Genomic DNA, 21,666 nt, shown 5'->3' with positions numbered 1-21,666 from the left:
CAGTCATTTCTTGGCTTTGCCCTTCCCCCACATTGACTATTTGGTGACCAGAGGTCTTAGAGGTACTTTCTGCTGTCCCTGCACAATTTTTACCTTGGGGGCTGCTTTGAGGCTAGTGGCCAAAGCTCGGACTCACTGAAATCTGAGCTGGGCTCAGCATCAAGGCCCAAACCGACACATTCTTTTGCTTTAATGTTAGCTATTACGGATAACAATAACCCAAGGATTGACTATTTTGCCTTTTTCTTATTAGGTTGTATTTCCTTACGCATCTAGTGAACCAGCTCCCCAGGAATTGGACCAACATCTAAATTCCATTTGTACTTTTCCCTTTAGTAACTGATTGTAGGGCAGCTGCTGCTGATCCATACCATGGGTGACCATATGGCCACCCAGGAATCAAAGGTTTTCACACTCCCCCCTTTCATCCTTTCTATTCTCAAACAACGTTTCCATGAGCCAGGGCTGTCTAGCAAATTCTGCTTCACTGACATCAGCTAAGCATTCTGCACCCAATTCCACCGTGAGTGGAAGGGGTTTCCCACACCAACAAGCAGTGCTTGGACACCAGCTGGGTGTCCGACAATTCAACCCATTTCTGACAGTATCTACCTGAACATAGCATCAGATCTCACAGGTTGAGGGTCAGTCCTACAAGACTGCGCCCCTATCCCCACCCCTGCTACCCCTGCCTTTCAGACACCAGTCACCAGTCACAAGTCCAAGTTGTCACCTGGGCTTCTGACCAACTGGCTGTAGATCAGAGGTTCCCATGATCCCCTCCTCAGGTTCAATTAATTTGATAGAGTGGTTCACAGAATTCAGAGAAACATTTTACTTACTAGATTACTGGTTTATTATGAAAGGATATAACTCAAGAACAACCAGATGGAAGAGATGAACAGGGCAAGGTATGGGAAAATGGCATGGAGATTGCACGCACTCTGAGCTCGCCACTCTCCTGAAATCTCCATGTGTTCACCAACTCGGAATCTCCCCGAATCCCTTTCTTCTGGGTTTTTACAGAAGCTTCATTGCGTAGACACGATTGATTAAACCATTGGCCATTGAACTCAACCTCCAGGCCCTCGCCCTCCCAGGAGGCCAGGGCGTGGGACTGAAAATTCCAATATTCTACTCACAAGATCGGCTCCCCTGGCAACGAGCCCCTACATCTTTAGGAGATTTCTAAAAATTACCTCATTAACCTAAACTTAGTTGTAGTCGAAAGGGGCTTATTATGAATAATAAGACATCCATTTCACTTTTTCAGCTTTGAAGCAATTTCAGGAACTGAGGACAAGAGACCAAATATTATAACAAAAGATGATCCCATTGCTCTTACTGCTCAGGAAATTCCAAAGGTTTTGGAGACTGTGCCAGAAACGGGATGAAGACTAAATACATATTTCTTATCATAAACCACAGTATCACAGGCGGCCACCTGACGGACACTACAGACATAAGTAGGGAGATGAAGCCACTGCCAGAGCCACACCCCAGAGCGGGAAGGGAGCTGGGAAGAAATGGCCTGACTCTCTTCTCTCTCCCTCTCATCTCCAGCCCGTCCTACCTTTAGCTGAGCCCAAGGGGAAACCAGAAGGCAGGGAGACTGCAGGGCAAAGAGAAGGGCAGAGTTTGATCTCAGGCGTGGGGGACAACGACAACCATCCCAGGGTGACAAGCCCTAAAGTGCCACCTCTGAAACCCAGGGCTCTGAGGAACTCTGTCTGAAAACCACGTCCTGGGGGGACATGTCAAACTGAACAGATACCTGGGGCAGATGGGAACCCCTGGAGGTCAGATGGCTTCTGAGGGATCTTAATGGCTGAGGCAGGAGAAGAAAAAGAAATTAAACTCTGTCCCAGGCCTTGCCACAAGCTGGGTGATTTCACCGATATTTTCTCGTTTAACCTTATAACAGTCCTGGAGAGGGGAGCAGCATTACTTTCAATGCAGAGCTGGGACAAGGGCAAGCAGCTGGCGACACCTATCTTGATGTTTTTCTGGACCAGAGGAAGGGCTGCTGGGTGTGATGCGAGCGGGTCACTGATTGTTTGGGGGGTGGGGCAGGTCCAAAATCATGTCTTTACTGGCCAATACCCAGGTGGCCAGGTGCTCCACCTTTCAAAATATGTTGCTTTGGCTCGACTTCTGCCACCTCTGGCTTTGCGAAGCACACAGATCTGCCTTGTTTCAGTGTGTGGGAATCCCGTCGGAGCTCCAGGGCCAAACTTGGACTCCTGATTCTCCAGATCTTCTCAACACTCAGCTCAGAAACCACCTAGGGCTTCAGAGCCTGAATGAGCGGTAGTTAAATTCTCTAAGTAGTTTAAATTATAGTCATGGGTCAAATCAGATCAACAGAAGCCTACATAGACGACTCTGTGGAGTACAAAAAGATCTGAACTAGAATCCGATTCTACTCCTTACCAGCTGTGTGACCTAAGGCAAGTCACTTAACCTCTCTGAGCCACCAAGGCCCTCTCTAATTGGAGTAGCACACATCTCACATATCAGTGCTGGAACTTTTCCCTTAATGAACACTCATTCTGAGGTAAATTCATCCAGACTCATGGCTTTAAACACCATCCAAATGCTGATGTCCCCCAAATTTACATCTTCAGCGTGGACCTCTTCTAGGAGCTTCAGAACTGCTTACTTGAAACCGCCACGTGAGTGTCTAATAGGCATCTCAAACTTAACATGTTCCCAGATGAACTCTTTATCTCCTCCCTCAAACCTACTCCACCCCAGCCTCCCCATATCAGAAAATGACAATTCAGTTCTTGTGGTTAGTCAGGCCAAAAACCTTGGTGTTGTGCTCCATCCTCTCGCTCACACCTCATACCCAATATGTTAAGAAACCATGTTGGTTTTACCTCAAAAGATATTCAGCAACTGACCACATTTCCCATGATCCTCGTTCAGACTTGGTCATCTCTCACCTTCCTGGGAGCAGGAGCCTCCTCACTGGTCTCCCTGCCCCGACCCTCAGCCCCACAGTTTGTCTTCCCCAAAGCAGCCAGATGGAGCCTTTTCAAAGGAAAATTCTTCAACAACTCTCCAGGGACTCCGAGCAAAAGGCCTTAAGATCAACTCACAGACTCTGGCCTTCTTTCCTCTGTGACCTCCCCTCCCGCCCTCTGCCTGTTGTGTGCTTTGCTCCAGCCTCGTTGGCCTCCATGAGATTCCCAGAAGGATGATCTGGCTTTAGGGCCTTTGACTTGGCTTTGTCCTCCTCTGGAATTCCCTTCTCTGGGGGTGGCCTAATTGGCTCCCTCACTTCCCTCAGGTCTCTGCTCAAAAAATTATCGCCAAGACTGGTGTCAAGGAGCTTATCGCCTGTGTTTTCTCCTACGAGTTTTATGGTTTCAGGTCTTACATTCAAGTCTTTAATCCATTTTGAGTTGATTTTTGTGTATGGTGTAAGACAGGGGTCCGTTTTCATTGTTTTTGCATCTGGCTGTCCCTTCTTTCCAACACCGTTTATCGAAGAGACTATCCTTTCCCCATCTGTATATTCTGGCTCCTTTGTCCTAAGTTAATTGACCGTATATATGTGAGTTTACTTCCAGGCTCTCTATTCTGTTCCACTGGTCTGTGTGTCTATTTTTACGCTTGTACCCTACTGTTTTGATTACTATAGCTTCATAATATAATTTGAAATCAGGTAGCATGATGCCTCCAGCTTTGTTCTTCTTTCTCAGGATTGCTTTGGCTGCTTGAGGTCTTTTATAGTTTCATACAAATTTTAGGATTGTTTGTTCTATTTCCGTGAAAAATCCCATTGGAATTTTTCAGTGCGATCATTGACTCTATAGATTGCTTTGGGCAGTATGGACATTTTAACAATATTAATCCTTACAATCCATAAGCACAGAATATCTTTCCATTTATTTGCGTCATCTTCAATTTCTTTTATCAGTGTCTTATAGTTTTCAGTGTACAGGTCTTTTACCTCTTTGGTTAGATTTATTCCTATGTATTTTACTCTTTGTGATGCAGTTGCAAATGGAATTGTGTTCTTAATTTCTCTTTCTGATAGTTTGTTGTTAGTGTATAGAAATGCAACTGAATTTTGTGTATTGATTTTGTATGCCACAACTTTACTGAATTTGTTTATTCTGACAGTTTTTTGGTGGAATCTTTGGGATTTTCTATATATAATATCATGTCATCTGCAAATAGAGAGAGTTTTACTTCTTACTTTTCAATTTAGAAGCCTTTTGTTTCTTTTTCTTGGCTAATTGCTCTGGCTAGGACTTCCAATATTATGTGGAATAAAAGTGATGAGAATGGGCATCCTTATCTTGTTCCTGATCTTAGAGGAAAAGCTTTCAGCTTTTCACCACTGAGTATGATGCTGGCTGTGGGCTTGTGTATATGGCCTTTATTATGTTGAGGTACATTCCTTCTACATGCACTTTGTTGAGAGTTTTTATCTTAAATGGATGCTTTATTTTGTCAGATGCTTTTCCTGCATCTATTGAGATGATCATATGATTTTTATCCTTCATTTTGTTAATGTGGCATATCACATTGACTGATTTGCAGATGTTGAACCATCCTTGCACCTCTGGAATAAATCCCACTTGATGACGGCGCACAATCCTTTTAACACATTGTTGAATTAGGTTTGCTAATATTTTGTTGAGGGTCATTGCATCCATGGTCATCAGGGATATTGGCCTGTAATTTTCTTTTCTTGTGGTGTCCTTGTCTGATTTTGGCATCAGAGTAATGCTGGACTCGTAGAATGAATTTGGAAATTCATTCTACTTTTTGGAAATTTGGAAATCCTCTTCTACTTTTTGGAAGAGCTTGAGAAGGATTGTTATTAATACTTCTTTAAATGTTTGGTAGAATTCACTGGTGAAGGCATATGGTCCTAAACTTTTGTTTGTTGGGAGGTTTTGATTAATGATTCAATCTCCTTACTAGTAATCAATCAGCCTGTTCAGATTTTCTATTTCTGGGGCTGGCCTTGTGGCACAGTGGTTAAGTTCGCACGTTCCGCTTTGGAGGCCCGGGGTCCATCAGTTCAGATCTCAGATGTGGACGTGGCACTGCTTGGAAAGCCATGCTGTGGCAGGCATCCATCCACATATAAAGTAGAGGAAGATGGGCACGGATGTTAGCTCAGTGCAGTCTTCCTCAGCAAAAACAGGAGGATTGGCAACAGATGTTAGCTCAGGGCTGATCTTCCTCAAAAAAAAAAAAAATTTTCTATTCCTTCATTATTCAGTCTTGGTAGGTTGTATGTTTCTAGGAATTTATCCGTTTCTTCTAGGTTGTCCAATTTGTTGGTATATAATTGTTCATAGTAGTCTTTCATGATCCTTGGTATTTCCATGGTATCAGTTGTGACACCCCCTCTTTCATTCTGATTTCATGTATGTTTTTTGGACTCAGCTGCCTCCTATTCCTTAGGAAAGAGGTAAGTCATAAATGACATCTTTGGGGTGCAGTGTGCCTGGGCATGTGTCTTCTCTTATTGGGAAGGCACTACTTGGGCTTTTCAGTCTCACGATGCATGTTTTCCAGGTGAAGGAGAGTGTCTGACGTCATTTCTCTGATAATATTTCCCCTTTCATTCTTTTGGTTCCCTCTTCCTGGCACTGCTGGCTTGGGCCTCTTGGATTGATCTGCTGTGTTGCAGGCTATTCACTGCCCACCAAAATCCAGTGATCCCCTCTCCCCATGGGAACATGGCCGAACTACATTTCCCAGCCTCCCTTGCAGTTAGGCATGGTCATCTGACTAAATTTTCACCAAAAGAATGTGATGGAATTGGTGTTTAGGACTTCTAGTCTTAGGCAGAAGAAGTGGACAAGGCATGCTTCCTCCATGCTCTCTTTTCCTTTCTGCTAGAACTTAAAACAGCAGATTCATCCCCATGGATAGCAGAACAATGACCTGGAAAGGGCCAGGGTCCCTGAATGATGTGAGATGCAGAGCTGCCTCACCAACTACCGCCACTTAACCTGGACATGTTCCATTAAAGAGAAATGATCTGCTTTGTTCTTTAGGCCACATTACTGGATCTCTTTGTTACAGCAGTATAGATTTACCTGAAATAATGCAATCTCATATATTGTCTCTCATATTTTCTCCCCCGTCTTCCACTCTTTGGGGATTTTATTTTCTAGGATAATTCCTTGATTTTATATTCTAACATTTCTATAAATTCAGTATCGTGGTTTTAATTCCTAAGAATTTGGTCTTGTACTGTACTTCTTCTTTTTCTTAGCATCCTGTTCTTATTTTAAGGAAGCAATATCTTCTCAAATTTCTCTAAGAATATCAGATTTTTCTTTTTTTCTCTTTTCCTTATACAAATTCTATTATTTCCTCAAGAATTGCTTTTCATTTTGTTCATGTACTTATGATGCTTTTGGATACAAAAAACTAAAGATCCAGCTTATAGGACACTCACAGAATGGGCTAAGTGGGATTTCAGCTTTTACAATGCCTCAGGTATCCCCTCCTCTTGTCTCCCTGCTCTGCCACCCAACTGTTGTCATCATCCTATGGCTGGTTCCTCTTAGACTTGCACGATGTGTCCTTAATCATGTCTGATGGGAAAGAGAAGTCACTGCCCCTGGTTTTCTTTCCAAAGTAAGAAAGAAAAGACAGTAGAAAGGATCAATGAAACAAAGAGGTGGTTCTTCGAAAAAATTAACAAAATCAATAAACCCTTAGCCAGACTCACTAAGAAAAAAAGAAAGAAGTCTCAAATAAATAAAATTAGAAATGAGAGAGGAGAAATCACAACAGATACTGAAGAAATACAAAGGATCATAAGAGAATACTATGAAAAACTATATGCCAACAAATTGAACAACCTAGAAGAAATGGATAAATTCCTAGACTCTTACAACCTCCCCATTTGAATCAGGAAGGAATAGAGAATTTGAATAGACCAATCACAAGTAAAGAAATAGAAACAGTAATCAAAAACCTCCCCAAAAATAAGAGTCCAGGACCAGACGGTTTCTCTGGAGAATTCTACCAAACATTCAAAGAAGATTTAATACCTATCCTTCTCAAACTATTCCAGAAAATTGAGGAAGATGGAGCACTCCCTAACACATTCTATGAAGCCAATATCACCCTGATCCCCACACCTGACAAGGACAACACAAAGAAGGAAAACTACAGGCCAGTATCACTGATGAACACAGATGCAAAAATCCTCAACAAAAGTTTGGCAAACCAAATACAGCAATACATCAAAAAGATTATACACCATGATCAAGTGGGATTTATACCAGGGACACAGGGATGGTTCAACATCCACAAGTCAATCAACGTGATTCACTACATTAACAAAATGAGAAATGAAAACCACATGATCATCTCAAAAGATGCAGAGAAAGCATTCGACAAGATCCAACATCCATTTATGATTTAAAAAAACCCTCAATAAAATGGGTATAGAAGGAAAGTACCTCAACATAATAAAGGCCATATATGACAAACCCACAGCCAACATCATACTCGATGAACAAAAACTGAAACCCATCCCTCTGAGAACAGGAACAAGGGAAGGGTGCCCACTTTCACCACTCTTATTCGACGTAGTACTGGAGGTGTTGGCCAGAGCAATTTGGCAGGAAAAAGAAATAAAAGGAATCCAAATAGGCAATGAAGAAGTAAAACTCTCCCTGTTTGCAGACGACATGATCTTATATATAGAAAACCCCAAAGAATCCATAGAAAAACTATTAGAAACAATCAACAGCTACAGCAAAGTTGCAGGATATAAAATACATACATAAATCATACATAAAAAACATACATAAATCAGTAGCATTTCTATACGCTAACAATGTACTAACAGAAAAAGAACTCAAGAACTCAATCCCATTCACAACTGCAACAAAAAGAATAAAATACCTTGGGATAAATTTAACCAAGGAAGTGAAAGATCTATACAACGAAAACTACAAGACTTTCCTGAAAGAAATTGACGACGACATAAGGAGATGGAAAGACATTCCATGCACATGGACTGGAAGAATAAACATAGTTAAAATGTCCATACTACCTAAAGCAATCTACAGATTCAACACCATCCCAATCAGAATCCCAATGACATTTTTTACAGAAATTGAACAAAGAATCCTAAAATTCATATGGGGCAACAAAAGACCCCGAACTGCTAAAGCAATCCTGAGAAAGAAGAACAAAGCTGGAGGCATCACAATCCCTGACTTCAAAGTATACTACAAAGCTACAGTAACCAAAACAGCATGGTACTGGTACAAAAACAGGTGCACAGATCAATGGAACAGAATTGAAAATCCAGAAATAAAGCCACACATCTATGGGCAGTTAATCTTTGACAAAGGAGCTGAGGGCCTACAATGGAGGAAAGAAAGTCTCTTCAACAAATGGTGCTGGGAAAACTGGACAGCCACATGTAAAAGAATGAAAATTGACCATTCTTTTTCACCATTCACAAAAATAAACTCAAAATGGATCAAAGACCTAAAGATTAGGCCTGAAACAATAAGTCTTCTAGAAGAGAATATAGGCAGTACACTCTTTGACATCAGTTTCACAAGAATCTTTTCGGACACCATAACCCCTCAGACGAGGGAAACAATAGAAAAAATAAACAAATGGGACTTATCAGACTAAAGAGCTTCTTCAGGGCAAGGGAAAACAGGATTGAAACAAAAAAACAGCCTACTAATTGGGAAAAATTATTTACAAGTTATTTATCCGACAAAGGGTTAACCTCCATAACATATAAAGAACTCACACAGCTCAACAACAAAAATCAAACAACCTGATCAAAAAATGGGCAGGGGACATGAACAGACATTTCTCCAAAGAAGATATACGGATGGCCAATAGACACATGAAAAGATGCTCATCATCACTAATCATCAGGGAAATGCAAATCAAAACGACACTAACATATTACCTTACACCTGTTAGAATGGCAAAAATATCCAAAACCCAAGAGTGACAAATGTTGGAGAGGCTGTGGAGAAAAAGGAACCCTCATACACTGTTGGTGGGAATGCGAACTGGTGCAGCCACTATGGAAAACAGTGTGGAGATTCCTCAAAGAGTTAAAAATAGAAATACCTTATGACCCAGCCATCCCACTACTGGGTATCTATCCTAAGAACCTGAAATCAGCAATTCCAAGAGTCCCATGCACCCCTATGTTCATCGCAGCATTATTCACAATAGCCAAGACGTGGAAGCAACCTAAGTGCCCAGCAGCTGATGACTGGATAAAGAAGATGTGGTATATGTATACAATGGAATACTACTCAGCCATAAAAAAGGACAAAGTTGTCCCACTCACAACAACGTGGATGGACCTTGAGGGTATTATGTTGAGTGAAATAAGCCAGACAGAGAAAGACGAATTCTGTATGACTCCACTCATAGGTGGTAGTTAACATATAGACAGGGAGAACTGATCGGTGGTTACCAGGGGAAAGGCGGGGTGGGGCGAGGGCACAAAGGGTGAAGTGGTGTACCTACAACATGACTGACAATAATGTACAACTGTAATTTCACAAGGTTGTTAACTATCATAATCTTAATTTAAAAAAAAAGTAAGAAAGAACTTTCCAAGAAGCCTTGCATCTCAGTGGCTGGAATTGGATCCCATGGGCCCAATCCTGGGCAGGGGTGGGATGGTGACTTTGGGGTAATCAGACTTTCTCCTAGAGCTAAGGAGGAGGCAGTGTCCCTGATGCACATGGAGGGTGGGCCTCTGAACAAACTGGGGTTCTGTTAGGAAGGAGGGAGTCAGAATGGATGATGGGGTAGGTTTATCTGGGTGCTTTCCTGTCACGCTGCAGAGCTTTTCTGAATGTCTGGTATTTCTTTAAAGTCCGTACTTTAGAGGGAGCTAATAAAAAGCTAATTGGGACTTTAGGTATTGGTGTAGGGCTTTCCAATTTGAAGGCTGGACTTTCAAGTTTTTCCTTTTTTTCCCGAAAAAAGTTCTTGGATTAGCATCAAACTTTTCATCAGCAAAATCAAGTATCCAGATTCTAGGAACTGAGATATGCCTTCTAGGTTCTAAGGAAAAATTATTTTTAGCCTAGAATTCTATATCAAGCAAATATGATTATGAAATAAAGACATATTTAGGTGCAAGATTATTTAGAAAGTTTACCTTCTTCTCAGGAAGGTCTCTTTCTTAGGAAGTGACTTGAGGATGTGCTCCAGCAAAAATGAGGGGATAAGCCATGAAAGAGGAGGATGTGGCGTGCGAGAAATAGAGGACCCCATCTGGGAGCAAAATAACCAGCAGTCCCAAGTTGAAGCTGTGTAGCAACTGGGAGAGACAGGGGACAGGTAGGACACTCAGAGGAAGGAATTATGAAAAGCAATTAGAAACTCCAGGAAAAAATAAAAGATGTATAATTAAGTATAGATAGCCATAATAGATTATTGGCTGCACACTGAACAAAATTATGTAATTTTTTTAAAAAAAAGAAAATTAATTGTTTTCCATTTTCAGACTCAAACTCCAGACCAGACAGTGCTGATCTCGGAATTCTCAGATGATGCAAATATCCTACTTCTGTGCTATCCAGTACAGCAGCCACTAGCCACAAGTGGTTTTGAGCACTTGAAATGTGGCTGGCTAGTTGCAAATGAGGAACTGAATTTTAAATCCTACTTAATTTTAATTAATTTAAATTTAAAATAGTCCCATGTAGCTAGTGGCTGCTGTGTCGGTACAGCTCTGGACACTGCAAAGAAGAGAATGCAAGCGTTAGCTACCTTGAGCATTATAAAAGTAAATGTACACATAACAGAAATTGGGCAGAAGAGAGAGAAAGGAAGGGAAGCCACAAAGTGACAGTCAGAATTTACAACCGCCCACCTCTGTTTACTTGGCACTTGGGGCTCTGGTGCTGTTCTGCCTGGCCTAGATCGTTCAATCTTGGGACAAGGCTGCCTGGCAGATACTTGTAGTGTTAAGCTCTCCTCACAGATGAGCAGCCAGAGACCCAGGAAGGTTACATTTGTTGCCCGGGGTTACGCGTTCAGTCAGTGACTGAGCCTGGGGCTGGCCCAGGAAGCCCGGCTGCCGAGTCTACTCCCTCAACTACTGTGCAGCTGGCTGTGCCTGACGACTGACACTGAACACGACCATAGACAGCTATTATTTAAAGTAACAAAAGCTAGGGGCCGCCCTGTGGCCAAGTGATTGAGTTCGCGCGCTCCGCTTCAGCAGCCTGGGGTGTGGCCAGTTTGGATCCTGGGCACGGACGTGGCATTGCTCATCAAGCCACGCTAAGGCAGCATCCCACATGCCACAACTAGAAGGACCCACAACTAGAATCTACGCACTAGGGGGTCTGGGGAAAAAAAGCAAAAATATATATATATATAGGTAACAATTGTTAGCTCAGGTGCCAATCTTTAAAGTAACAAAAGCAAATTTAGTTACAAGGGCTTAAAAAGAGAGAGGTAGCTGACCTGGGAGGTGGGATGGGCGGAGTGGGTCAGGTGCTCTTCTATTAGAGCTGGAGGCTAGTAGCTTACGGCAGAACAAAATGAATACATCGAGAAATAGCATAATTAGCATCTTGTTTACGGACTCACCAGGAGAACTGAAACTAGAATAAGTTAAAAGAATTAAAAATGGTTCCTTTCCAGGAGCATGACCTGGGAGGGAAAGGGAGGAGTATTACCATTCATGATGAGCCCTTTGTGCTCATAATATGCGTTACTTTGATAAAATTATGTTCAGTGAATAAACTTGTACAAAAACATCTGACTAGATGGAAATTCCCCAGAGGACAGGGCTGCCTGCCTTGTCAGTCCTGTTCCTGGAGAGGGTTGTGGATGCGAAGAAGGGGCCCCAGGCCTCCAAGCCAGCCCATCCCTGTAGCCCTGGATTCTGACCTGAAGGATCAGAATGGGGCTTAACAAGCAGTCTCTTATTACATCAGCTATTACTTATTAGGTTCTTACTACGGGCCCTACACTACCTAATTTAATTCTCCAAGAACTTTTAAAGTAGTATTACTATCCCTATTTCACAGATGAAGAAACTGAGGCAGAGAGATGAAATGACCAACCCAAGGCCACATGGACAGTAGGTGATACAGCTCAGGTGGCCCTGACCCCTCTTCTGTGGCTTCCCGGGGCTTGTGCACAGGGGCAAGGAGGGGCAGGCTCCCAGCTGCCAGCTCCTGTGTGCTTTGGTGTCTGGCAGGAAATGGCCCCTCAAAGATCTGCAGAAGGTCAGAGCTGAAAGTCTGAACCCTGGTGCGGGGTGGGGCCTGGAGAGGCAACACAAGTTGGTCGTATCACTCCGGAGCATGCAAACCTCTCATGACCTCCTGGAGGTCTGCGGGCTGGGTGGCACCTCACAGCTCAAGGGCACACCCAGTGCTGGAAGCCTCCCACCACTGCCTCCTCCGTCTCAGGCCTCCTTGCCTTCTCTGGCGCTGGTACAGTTCTTCAGCCTGATACCCTCTTCCTTTTTTCAGTCAGAGAACCCCTCTTCAGCCAATAAACACGACTGAGCACCCACTGTGTACCAAGCACTTTCTAGATGCTGGTGGTACAGCGGCCAGCAGACACACGCTCATGCTCTCACGGAGCTTACATTCCAGTGGGGACAGAAAGACAGAATAAGAAAGTAAATGACACAGTATTTGAGAAGGTGGGAAGTGATGGAGAGAAAGCAGGGCTGGGGGATGGGGCGGGCAGGCCAGGCGGACGAGGTACAATTTTAAACAGGGTGGGAAGGCAAAGCCATACTGAGCAGGTAACGTTTGAGGGGGCCATGGACAGCACGAAGGCCCCAAGGCTTGCATTCTCTGGGAACGAAGTGGAGGCCTGGGTGGCAGAAGCTAAGGGAACGAGGGCAGGAGAGGGAGGGAGAGTCCGATCCTGGGGGTCTTTATTGGCCATTTTGAGGACTTGGGCTCTCACTCTGAGTAGGGTGGGCATTGTCTCAGGGTTCAGAGCAGAGAAGGGATAGGCTCAGATGTTTGATCCAGGCCCCTCTGACTACTCTGTGGAAAAGAGCCTGAAGGAGGTGAGGTCACACAGAGGGGACTGGTGAACGTTCCAGGTGAGGAAAGAGGAGGCTTGGGCCAGAGGAGTAGCAGTGAAGGTGGGAAAGAGTGGTCAGATTCTGGATCTTTCTATTTTTTCATATGTTGTTTTATTTTGAAAATTTCAAACACAGAAAAGTTGCAAAAATAATACCATGAGCACACACAGACCCTTTACATGGCTTCACTACCTTTTTTTTAAAAAAAAAAACAACGCCAAACATGTCCTGTGTCCTGTGGTTATATGCTGAAACAAGTTATAGGTGGGTGGTAGAATTACATTTTCAGTATGGCATCTGGATACATCCTAAAAACTAGTTCTCAGAAGCTTTGTCTGGGTCTTCTTTGTTCTTGGCTTTTGGGAAACAGCCAAACGGATGACTCCATTCGGTGTTTTTGTTAATGGTCAGTAACTAGAGGCCTTTTTCTCTTTTATGAGCACCTGAGGAGAGAATTAAGATTTGCAAGACATGCATTCCTGCTTTTCCCTTCTATGGTTGAGCTCTTCTCAAATATCAGCTCAGGTGCTAAATAGAGGGAAATGGTGGCTCAGGAAAATGTTAAAATATATTAGATTACTGATTTTTTATAAAAGGATATAACTCAGGAACAACCAGATGGAAGAGATGGAGAGAGCAAGGTACAGGGCAAGGTATGCAGAGCTTCCATGCCCTCTCTGAGCGCACCACTCCCCCCGCATCTCCACCGGTCCACCAACTCGGAAGCTCCTTCACTACCTGTTAACATCATGCCACATACGCTTTATTTTTATCTCTTATGATATTATTTGTGTGGAACTGTTTAAGAGGAAGTTGCCGCATTGTACACCTTCATTCTTAGATACTTCAAACATGCATTTCCTGTGAACCAGGACATTCTCTTTCATAACCATAATATGCTCACCAAATTCAGGAAAGTTAACGTTAATACTCTTAACTACTGTACAGTCTGTAATCGAATTTGCCGCTTATTCCCATGGTATCTTTTCCAGCACTTTTTTCCCAGTCCAGGATCTTATCCAGGATCCCGAATTGCATTTAGTTGTCACATCTGTTTACTCTTTTAAGATTTGGAAGAATGTCTCAGACTTTCCTTGTCCTTCCTGACTCTGACATTTTTAAAGAGTACAGATCAATTTGTAAAACACCCCTCAATTTGGGTTTGCCTCCTATTTCTTAACAGTTAGATTCAGGTTCTACATTTTTTGCTAAAATTACCACAAAAGCGATGTCATGTTCTTCTCAGTGTGTCCTATCTGGAGCCACCTGATGTTGGCTTGCCCCATTACTGGTGATGTTAATTGATCACTTGGTTAAGATGGTGTCTGTTAGATTTCTCCACTGAAAAGTTGCTACCTTTCCTTGGTAACGAATACATACCTTGTGGGGAGATAGTTTAAAACTATAAAAATATCCTATTTGTACCCCCCCCCCCGTCACCCCAATTTCACCCAATGGTTTTAACATCCATTCTTATCTGAATAAATGGTTATTATGGTGGTTGCAAATTGGTCATTTTAAAACTCTACATTCCTTCTACAATTGTCAGTTAGCTTTCCTACTATAAAAGAACCTTTCTGACTCTTCTTTCTCCCTCCCACCCTCTCCCTTCCTCCTTCACTCTTTGTCTCTTTCTAATATTTTCAGAATCAGTATGAACCCATAGGTTCTTTCTTTATTCAATGCATTAATCCAAAACGCCCACAGGCCAGCCCGGTGGCGCAGCGGTTAAGTGTGCATGTTCTGCTTCTCGGTGGCCCGGGGTTCACCGGTTCAGATCCTGGGTGTGGACATGGCACCACTTGGCAAAAGCCATGCTGTGGTAGGCGTACTACATATAAAATAGAGGAAGATGGGCATAGATGTTAGCTCAGGGCCAGTCTTCCTCAGCAAAAAGAGGAGGATTGACAGTAGTTAGCTCAGGGCTAATCTTCCTCCAAAAAAAAAAATTGTTTTACCCTGTAATTACTTTGCAGCCAATTATTCCTACTTTTCTGTTTGAGATAGCAAAATGTTGAAACAACCTAAATATTTGACAATGGAGTGGTTTCCTTTCTTCCTTTCTTTTGTTCAGTAAAAAAAGAAAAGTGCGGAGGCTGGCCCGGTGGAGCAGCGGTTAAGTGTGCACGTTCCACTTCGGCAGCCCGGGGTTCACCGGTTCAGATCCTGGGTGCAGACATGGCACCACTTGGCACGCCACGCTGTGGTAGGCGTCCCGCATATAAAGTAGAGGAAGATGGGCACGGGATGTTAGACCAGGGCCAGTCTTCCTCAGCAAAAAGAGGAGGATTGGCGGCAGATGTTAGCTCAGGGCTAATCTTCCTCAAAAAAGAAAAGTGCAGAACAGTATGGATAATAAAATCTAATATAATAAAATACATGCATATACGCGTCTACCAGCCATTGTTACGGTGTGTCTATCTGGTGGTGGCGGTACAAAGCCTTTCCCGTTATATCTCCTGACTATTGGGAGAGGTGTCTACCCACGGCCCTGAGCATCCTGGCGCAACTTGCTGATAAGCCAAGAATGAAGGTCCTGACCACTCTATATCCAGGCTATTTCTCAGGGTGGTGAGGGATGAAGTAATGCCTCCCTTCAGGACAAAGAGTAGGCTTGCTTACCACCTGCTTGAAAGAGGGAGTCCCCCAAGCTCAGTGTTCCTCGCCTGCAGGACAAGCCCCTCTGTGTCGCCCCTGTGAGACTTGAGGGCAGGGAGAATTGATGCAAACATAACGTTCGTACTGCTCTTGCTGTGTGGTGAGTAATGGTGTCCTGCCTCCCTGGCCTGCGGTCTCACATCTTTGTGTCAGACTAACTCGTTGGCTTGTGTGTGGGCACGAGCCCGGGCCCCGACGCTGGTGTGTTTCAGTATTCCATCACGCACATGTATTATCACTTTTACAATACAAAAATCAGTTCGTTTGTTTTTTTTAAGGAAAGGCAAAAAACGAAATAAAACAAAACCAAAAAACCACACATGCACCAAAAGTCATAGCTTACAAATTAGAAGAAAGTCAGAAAACAGCAGCCATCCAAAAAAGACAATGAACTACTCATATTTATCCAAAGAAACTTGGTTAATTTCAGACTGTTTCCATCTTTCTAGTCTGTTGGATTGGGAACTGTCTTTCCAGACTGTTTTCCATATAGGTTCCCACATCTTTATTAGTCTTCTACAAAAATAAGATCATAGTGTATGCAGTGTTTAATTACCACCTTCACTTAGTTAAGCAGCTCACAGCTGGGGGCCATTGTGGTGACCCCCAGCTCCTTGAGAAGTCCTGAAGAACTCAGCAGGGATCACATGCAGCCTGCAAAGGCTTTCACTGCCCCCAGCCAGAGTCGGGGGCTTCCTCTTGCACTGGGACTTCCGGGGAACTTTTGGGGCAGTGCCACCTTGGGTCTTGGCCTAACAGCTTGGGGATGGCAAATGCAAAGGAAACCACTCTCCCCTCCCATCTCCTCCCCCACACCCCCTAGTTTTCAAGCATACATTCTCATCACCCCTGTTCTGACCCACCCTCACCCCTTGCAATTCCATTCCCCAGCTAAGACCCAGGAATCCGCATTCCAGACCCCCCCACCCCCACCTGCCTCAGCTGGGACCCCAGAGCCCCTGGCACCATCTCAGACCCCGGAAAGAGATAGTAATGGTGCTCTCATCGTATGGCAGCTGTGGGAGCAGGGCGGGTAGAGCAGGATGCTAGGGTGGGGTGGGGTGGGTGGAGCCAGGGCCACTTCCTTTCCCCTTGGGGCCCTGTCTCCCCACTCCTGCCCTAGCCTCAGAAAGAGTTGGAGAGACCTGGCCCCAGCCCTGTGCTCTTATCAAGTGAGCTGGTAAGTGGGTCCAGCTTGGTGGGGCAAGGGCTTCAGCAAACCTGGGAATGTGCCTATGGCTTGGAAAGACCCTGATAGGTGATGGGAAAAGAGGATCAGGAGCCACCAGGGCTGAATAGGGTCAGGGAAGGCCAGAAGGGGTGGCCATTGCTGGGGTCCAAGCTGTCAAGGCCTAAGTTGGGGCCATGGGATAGAATTGATGGGGGAGCTGCCAGCATCTGCTCCCTTGTTATTTCTGATAATGGTAAAAAGCAAGGGTGGAAAAAGCCGTTAAACCTCAAGTTGGGCCCGGCAGTTGGCAGGGAAGTGGGCAGGAGGGGAGAGCCCGGCTAGATCCTCCCCCAGGTCCTTGCGTGTTCTATTTCTCCAACTTCCCCACCCTCAGGTCCAAACTCCTGCTCATGCCTGTTGCTGTGAAAATGATCCTGCTTCTCCTCCTCCTTGGGGGCCTCTGGACTCAAGAGGTGAACTCTCTGGAGACTACAACTACTTTGCAGACATCTGCACCCAGACAGTCTTCTGTTTCTTTGGCCTCAGATAACACAGAGGCCCCAAAACTCAACTCAGTGACCTCCAACACTACAGTAACGAGGGACCCAGATAAAGGTGACGGCACCAGGCATGAGAGCTCTCCTCTTTCCTCAACTCCCTATACAGTCAATGAAGTATCCTCTCCTGAGACTTCCATTGCTGCCACCAGTGGCCTCTCTGTACCTGAGCCAACAACCTCCGATGAAGTTTCCACCAAAAAGTCATCAACGCTCCTGGAAATCTCTAATGCAGCCAGTAACCCTGCTGTCTCAGCAATGAACTCTCTGGGATTCCATGCTACGACTGATGGAACCACAGTAACTAGCTTCCTGGAGACCTTCAGTGGGACCAGTAGACTCCCTGTCATGGCAACTATCCCTCTAGAGACCTCCAGTGTACCCAGTGCTTCCCCTGTCACCATAGCAACTAGCTCTCTGGAGATATCTAGTGTGATCAATGGAGCCCCTGTCACCATGAAAACTAGCTCTCTGGTGACCTCCAGTGTGACCAGTGGACCCCCTGTCACCACAGCAGCTAGCTCTCTGAAGATATCTGATGTGATCAGTGGAGCTCCTGTCACCATGAAAACTAGCTCTCTGGTGACCCCCAGTGTGACCAGAGGACCCCATGTCACCATGGCAACTAGCTCTCTGGAGACCTCCAAGGAAACCAGTGGACTTCCTGTCACCACGACAACTAGGTCTCTGGAGACCTACAAGGGGACCAGTGACACCAGCAACATCAGGGTAAAAACATCCACCATGACTACCCCAAAGACCTTCACAAGCACACGCAGTAGCACCCCGCCAATTTCAAGTCAGGGAAAAAATGGCACCCTGCTGGTGGCTGCGCTTGTGGCCCTGCTGGTGGTCATTGTCCTCATGGCACTACTTGTGCTGTGGCACCAGCGGCGGAAGCGGAGGACAGGGGAGCTGATGCTGAGCAGCAGTGGAAAGCGCAATGGGGTGATGGATGCCTGGGCTGGGCTAGCCCGGGTGAATGATGAGGAGGCCATGACAGCAACAGCAGGAGTGTCTGAGGGGGACAAGGGCTCTGTGGCCCCCGAAGGGGAGGGATCTAGCCGGCGGCCCACACTCACCACTTTCTTTGGTAGGAAGAAGTCTCATCAGGGCTCCTTGGCACTGGAGGAGCTCCAGGCTGGGTCAGCCTGCAGCCTAAAGGGAGAGGAAGAGCCACTGGTGGGCAGCGAAGATGGGGCTGTGGAGGCCCCCACTTCTGATGGGCAGAAGCAGGAGATGTAGAAACCTCTTAGAGCTTGCAAATAACAAGACTGGAGACCAGAATCATTTGAGCTTTCATCACCTTCCCTCCTATCATCACTTCCAAGCCACTGTCACCCAGCGTCCTCTGGATTTTCACCCAGCATCTGCACGCTGAATCCTCATCCAGCTTCTTAACCCTGGACCTTCCAGCCAGCATCCACAGCCAGCATCTGAACCACCACCTACGTCAGGGCCTACACCCACGGAATGCGCAAACCTGCCTCATCAACCACTACTTCTCCCAGTCGCCTTTTCTCCATGTTTTTGTCTCTGAAACCAGCAGCTGAGTTTCCATTATGCCAAACTTCCTTGACCTATGACTTCTCAGAGGATTCCCCAGGGGTACCAGAGTCTGGGAAGAAGAAGGAAATGACAACCCAGCAAACTCTCTTCTAGGATTACTCTGGAAAGTGCATTTGGCCCCATAGGTTAGGACAGTCCTACTGGGTCAGCTCATGAACCTCCTTTAACCCTGGCCCCCAGTGCTCTGTGCCACGCCAGTCTGGAGCATGGGCTGAGTGGCATCTTTAGGTGTGCTCTCGGGTGTGCCTGTGAGAGCACGTGGACTCTAGGCTTGCCCACAGCCCAAGCCACCGCACTCTCCCCCACCTATGGACTGAGGCAACCAGAGGCTTCAGCTATTTCTCCTCCCAAGGGCAGAGGTAAGAAGAGTTTCTGGGCAGGTGTAGTTCTCAGAAGCCCCAGCACCTGCATGTGTCCGTTCATGGGTGCAGTCTGTGCACAAGAGGCAAGGATTTAGCGATGTTTGTGAAGGGCAGTGGTGAGTACAGACGGTATGGGGGAGGGGGCAGGAAGGGCTGCAGAGGCTGAGCAGTTGCTGACTTGAGGAACTCCTGAGAAAGCATGTGCCGCGTCCTTGCTCAGCTGGGGTAGAAGTAGTGCATTTAACTCTGTCTGCAGCCCAATAAAGAATGCTAGTTTGACAGAAAGACTGCATGTGTGACCTGAGTGTGGCTCTTCAGCTCAGCCGCTATGTCCCTCCCTCAAACCTCCCCCACCCCAGCACCCACAAGAGGGGAGACCCCATAGCAGGGTCTTGCTGACTCTGTGACATGTTTAATCTGTTTGTCTATATCTCCTCTTCCGTTCTCTAAGGCGAATCAGTGAGTGAGCTAAATGAGAAGCAGTGACAGGCTTGCAGAACCAGACACTTCCATATTCCATATTCCACATTCCAGGCTCTGGGATGGAGAGAACAAGACTCAACTGCGCTGTCTCTGAGCCCAGCCCGGGCCAGAGCCCAGGGGGCCACAGGGGCCATTGGCAGTTGGTGTTTCCTCAAGGCAAAGAGGAAATTTGCAAAGAGGAAGTTATTGAGTCAGAGGGCGCAGTGGCCAAGAGCAGACAGACTGACCTACAAAAAGAGAGGCCAATGGGAACTGCATGAGTGTGACTGCCGTGTGGCCTGGACTGGTGGGGAGGCAGGAGAGAGGCGAAGGGCCCAAGTGAGTCCGTTCATGGTGGGGGATGAGGGACAGAAGAGGTAGAAAGTGGCCACAGATCCACCTGGCCACCATGCAGTTGTGCCACCTGTGCTTGGTCTGTGGGACAGGCTGAGCTGGTGTGAAAGTCTAGCTCTCACCAGCCAGGCTAGGCACCCACGGGGCATGTGTGGGCACCTTTTCCCACTTCTCACAAGGCACTGTTAGGGCTAACTGTGGCCTCGGCATAGCACAAGTGAGTTCCAAATGTCCCTTGTGGACACCACAAGTGTTGTCTTAGATTTGTCAGACCAAGTGCCCTAATTTCAGGCATAGAAAATACTGTTGCTGATCTCAGAGGCCATCAGCTCCTCCTTTCCCCCTCAATAGATGCATGCAGTCATTTTCTGAACTATGACTGGCTTCTGGGTCCTGGGCGAATCCTGAAGGAAATGGGGTGGGAGTGGGTAAGGCATCCATTAGGGGTCTCATAGCCCGGAAAATATCAAAATATGTGAAAAGTGTTCAAATAGAGGCACCAAAAAACTTTTATGAGTGCATCGACAGAAAGGAGTGCCGGGGTGGCCTGGTGGCACAGCGGATAATTTTGTGTGCTCTGCTTTGTGCTCGGGGTTCACTGGTTCTGATCCTACACGTGGAGCTATGTACCATTTGTCAAGCCATGTGTGGTGGGCGTCCCACATATAAAGTAGAGGAAGATGGGCACAGATGTTAGCTCAGGGCCAATCTTCCTCAAAAAAAAAAAAAAGAGAAGGGAGTGCTGCACTGCTCCTGGGGATAGGGTAGGAGGCTGCCCCCAAGAGTTTAAGTTGCACAGGGTCTTTGTCATATTCACTGATGTGCTGGTGGCTGTGGTGCCTGGCATGGAGAAGGTCCTCAGTAAATTTTCCTGTGAATGAATGAATGAACGGAGATGACTCCTCAGAGATTCTGGAGGCTGAGAAGGACTTTGTCAGGCTGAAAGGGGGGCAGGGCACCCTCATTGGAGGGGATTTGCGTAGGCCCAGTGAGGAAAGAACGAGCAATTCAATGTAGATTCTTCTTTGAACAAACACAGAATGGATGCCTTTCAATTCTCTAGAGGGAAAAAAAGCAAAGAAATCAGTAGATTTTGTAAGACCAAAAGGAAAAATAAAAGGCCAGAGAGAAACAATAAGGAAATGTAAAATATGGTGAGGACCAAACATATTAGTTATGAAAATAATTGTAAATGGCTTATTAAACTTATCGTAGTTGCTAAAAGTCATGCTTTCAAAAACTATTTAATGACTTTGAAAAATGTCTACAATATAATGTTAAGCGGGAAAAAAGCTAGTTACTAATCTACAAATACATATGATTCTAGTTTTGTAATAAAAATGCAAAACCTTAGACTTTTATAGAAAAAAAGATTTGAAGGAAATATCCCAAATGTTTATTGTGATTGTCTGTAAGGTAATAGGTATACAGGTGATTTTTATTTTTTTATCTTGCTTATACTTCTCTGTA

At 45.3% G+C, this 21,666-nt stretch overlaps 1 protein-coding gene across 1 annotated transcript; it reads left to right on the top strand.

Annotated features, from left to right (window-relative positions):
- Window positions 1-16,833: 16,833 nt before the first annotated feature.
- Window positions 16,834-20,827, top strand: SPN (sialophorin). The gene is made up of 2 exons (XM_046668575.1): window positions 16,834-16,901; window positions 17,287-20,827. Exon 2 carries the CDS (start codon window positions 17,303-17,305, stop codon window positions 18,692-18,694), a length of 1,392 nt encoding a protein of 463 aa, XP_046524531.1. The 5' UTR covers window positions 16,834-16,901; window positions 17,287-17,302; the 3' UTR covers window positions 18,695-20,827.
- The last annotated feature ends 839 nt before the right edge of the window (window positions 20,828-21,666 follow it).

The sequence above is a fragment of the Equus quagga genome, chromosome 7, assembly GCF_021613505.1.
Source record: "Equus quagga isolate Etosha38 chromosome 7, UCLA_HA_Equagga_1.0, whole genome shotgun sequence".
NCBI classification, from domain to species: domain Eukaryota; kingdom Metazoa; phylum Chordata; class Mammalia; order Perissodactyla; family Equidae; genus Equus; species Equus quagga.
Note: the sequence above shows the minus strand (reverse complement) of the source record. Positions and strands in the feature narration are given on the sequence as shown.

Coding starts and splice junctions, on each gene's coding strand:
- SPN (XM_046668575.1), top strand. CDS start 17,303: ATGCCTGTTGCTGTGAAAATGATCCTGCTTCTCCTCCTCCTTGGGGGC.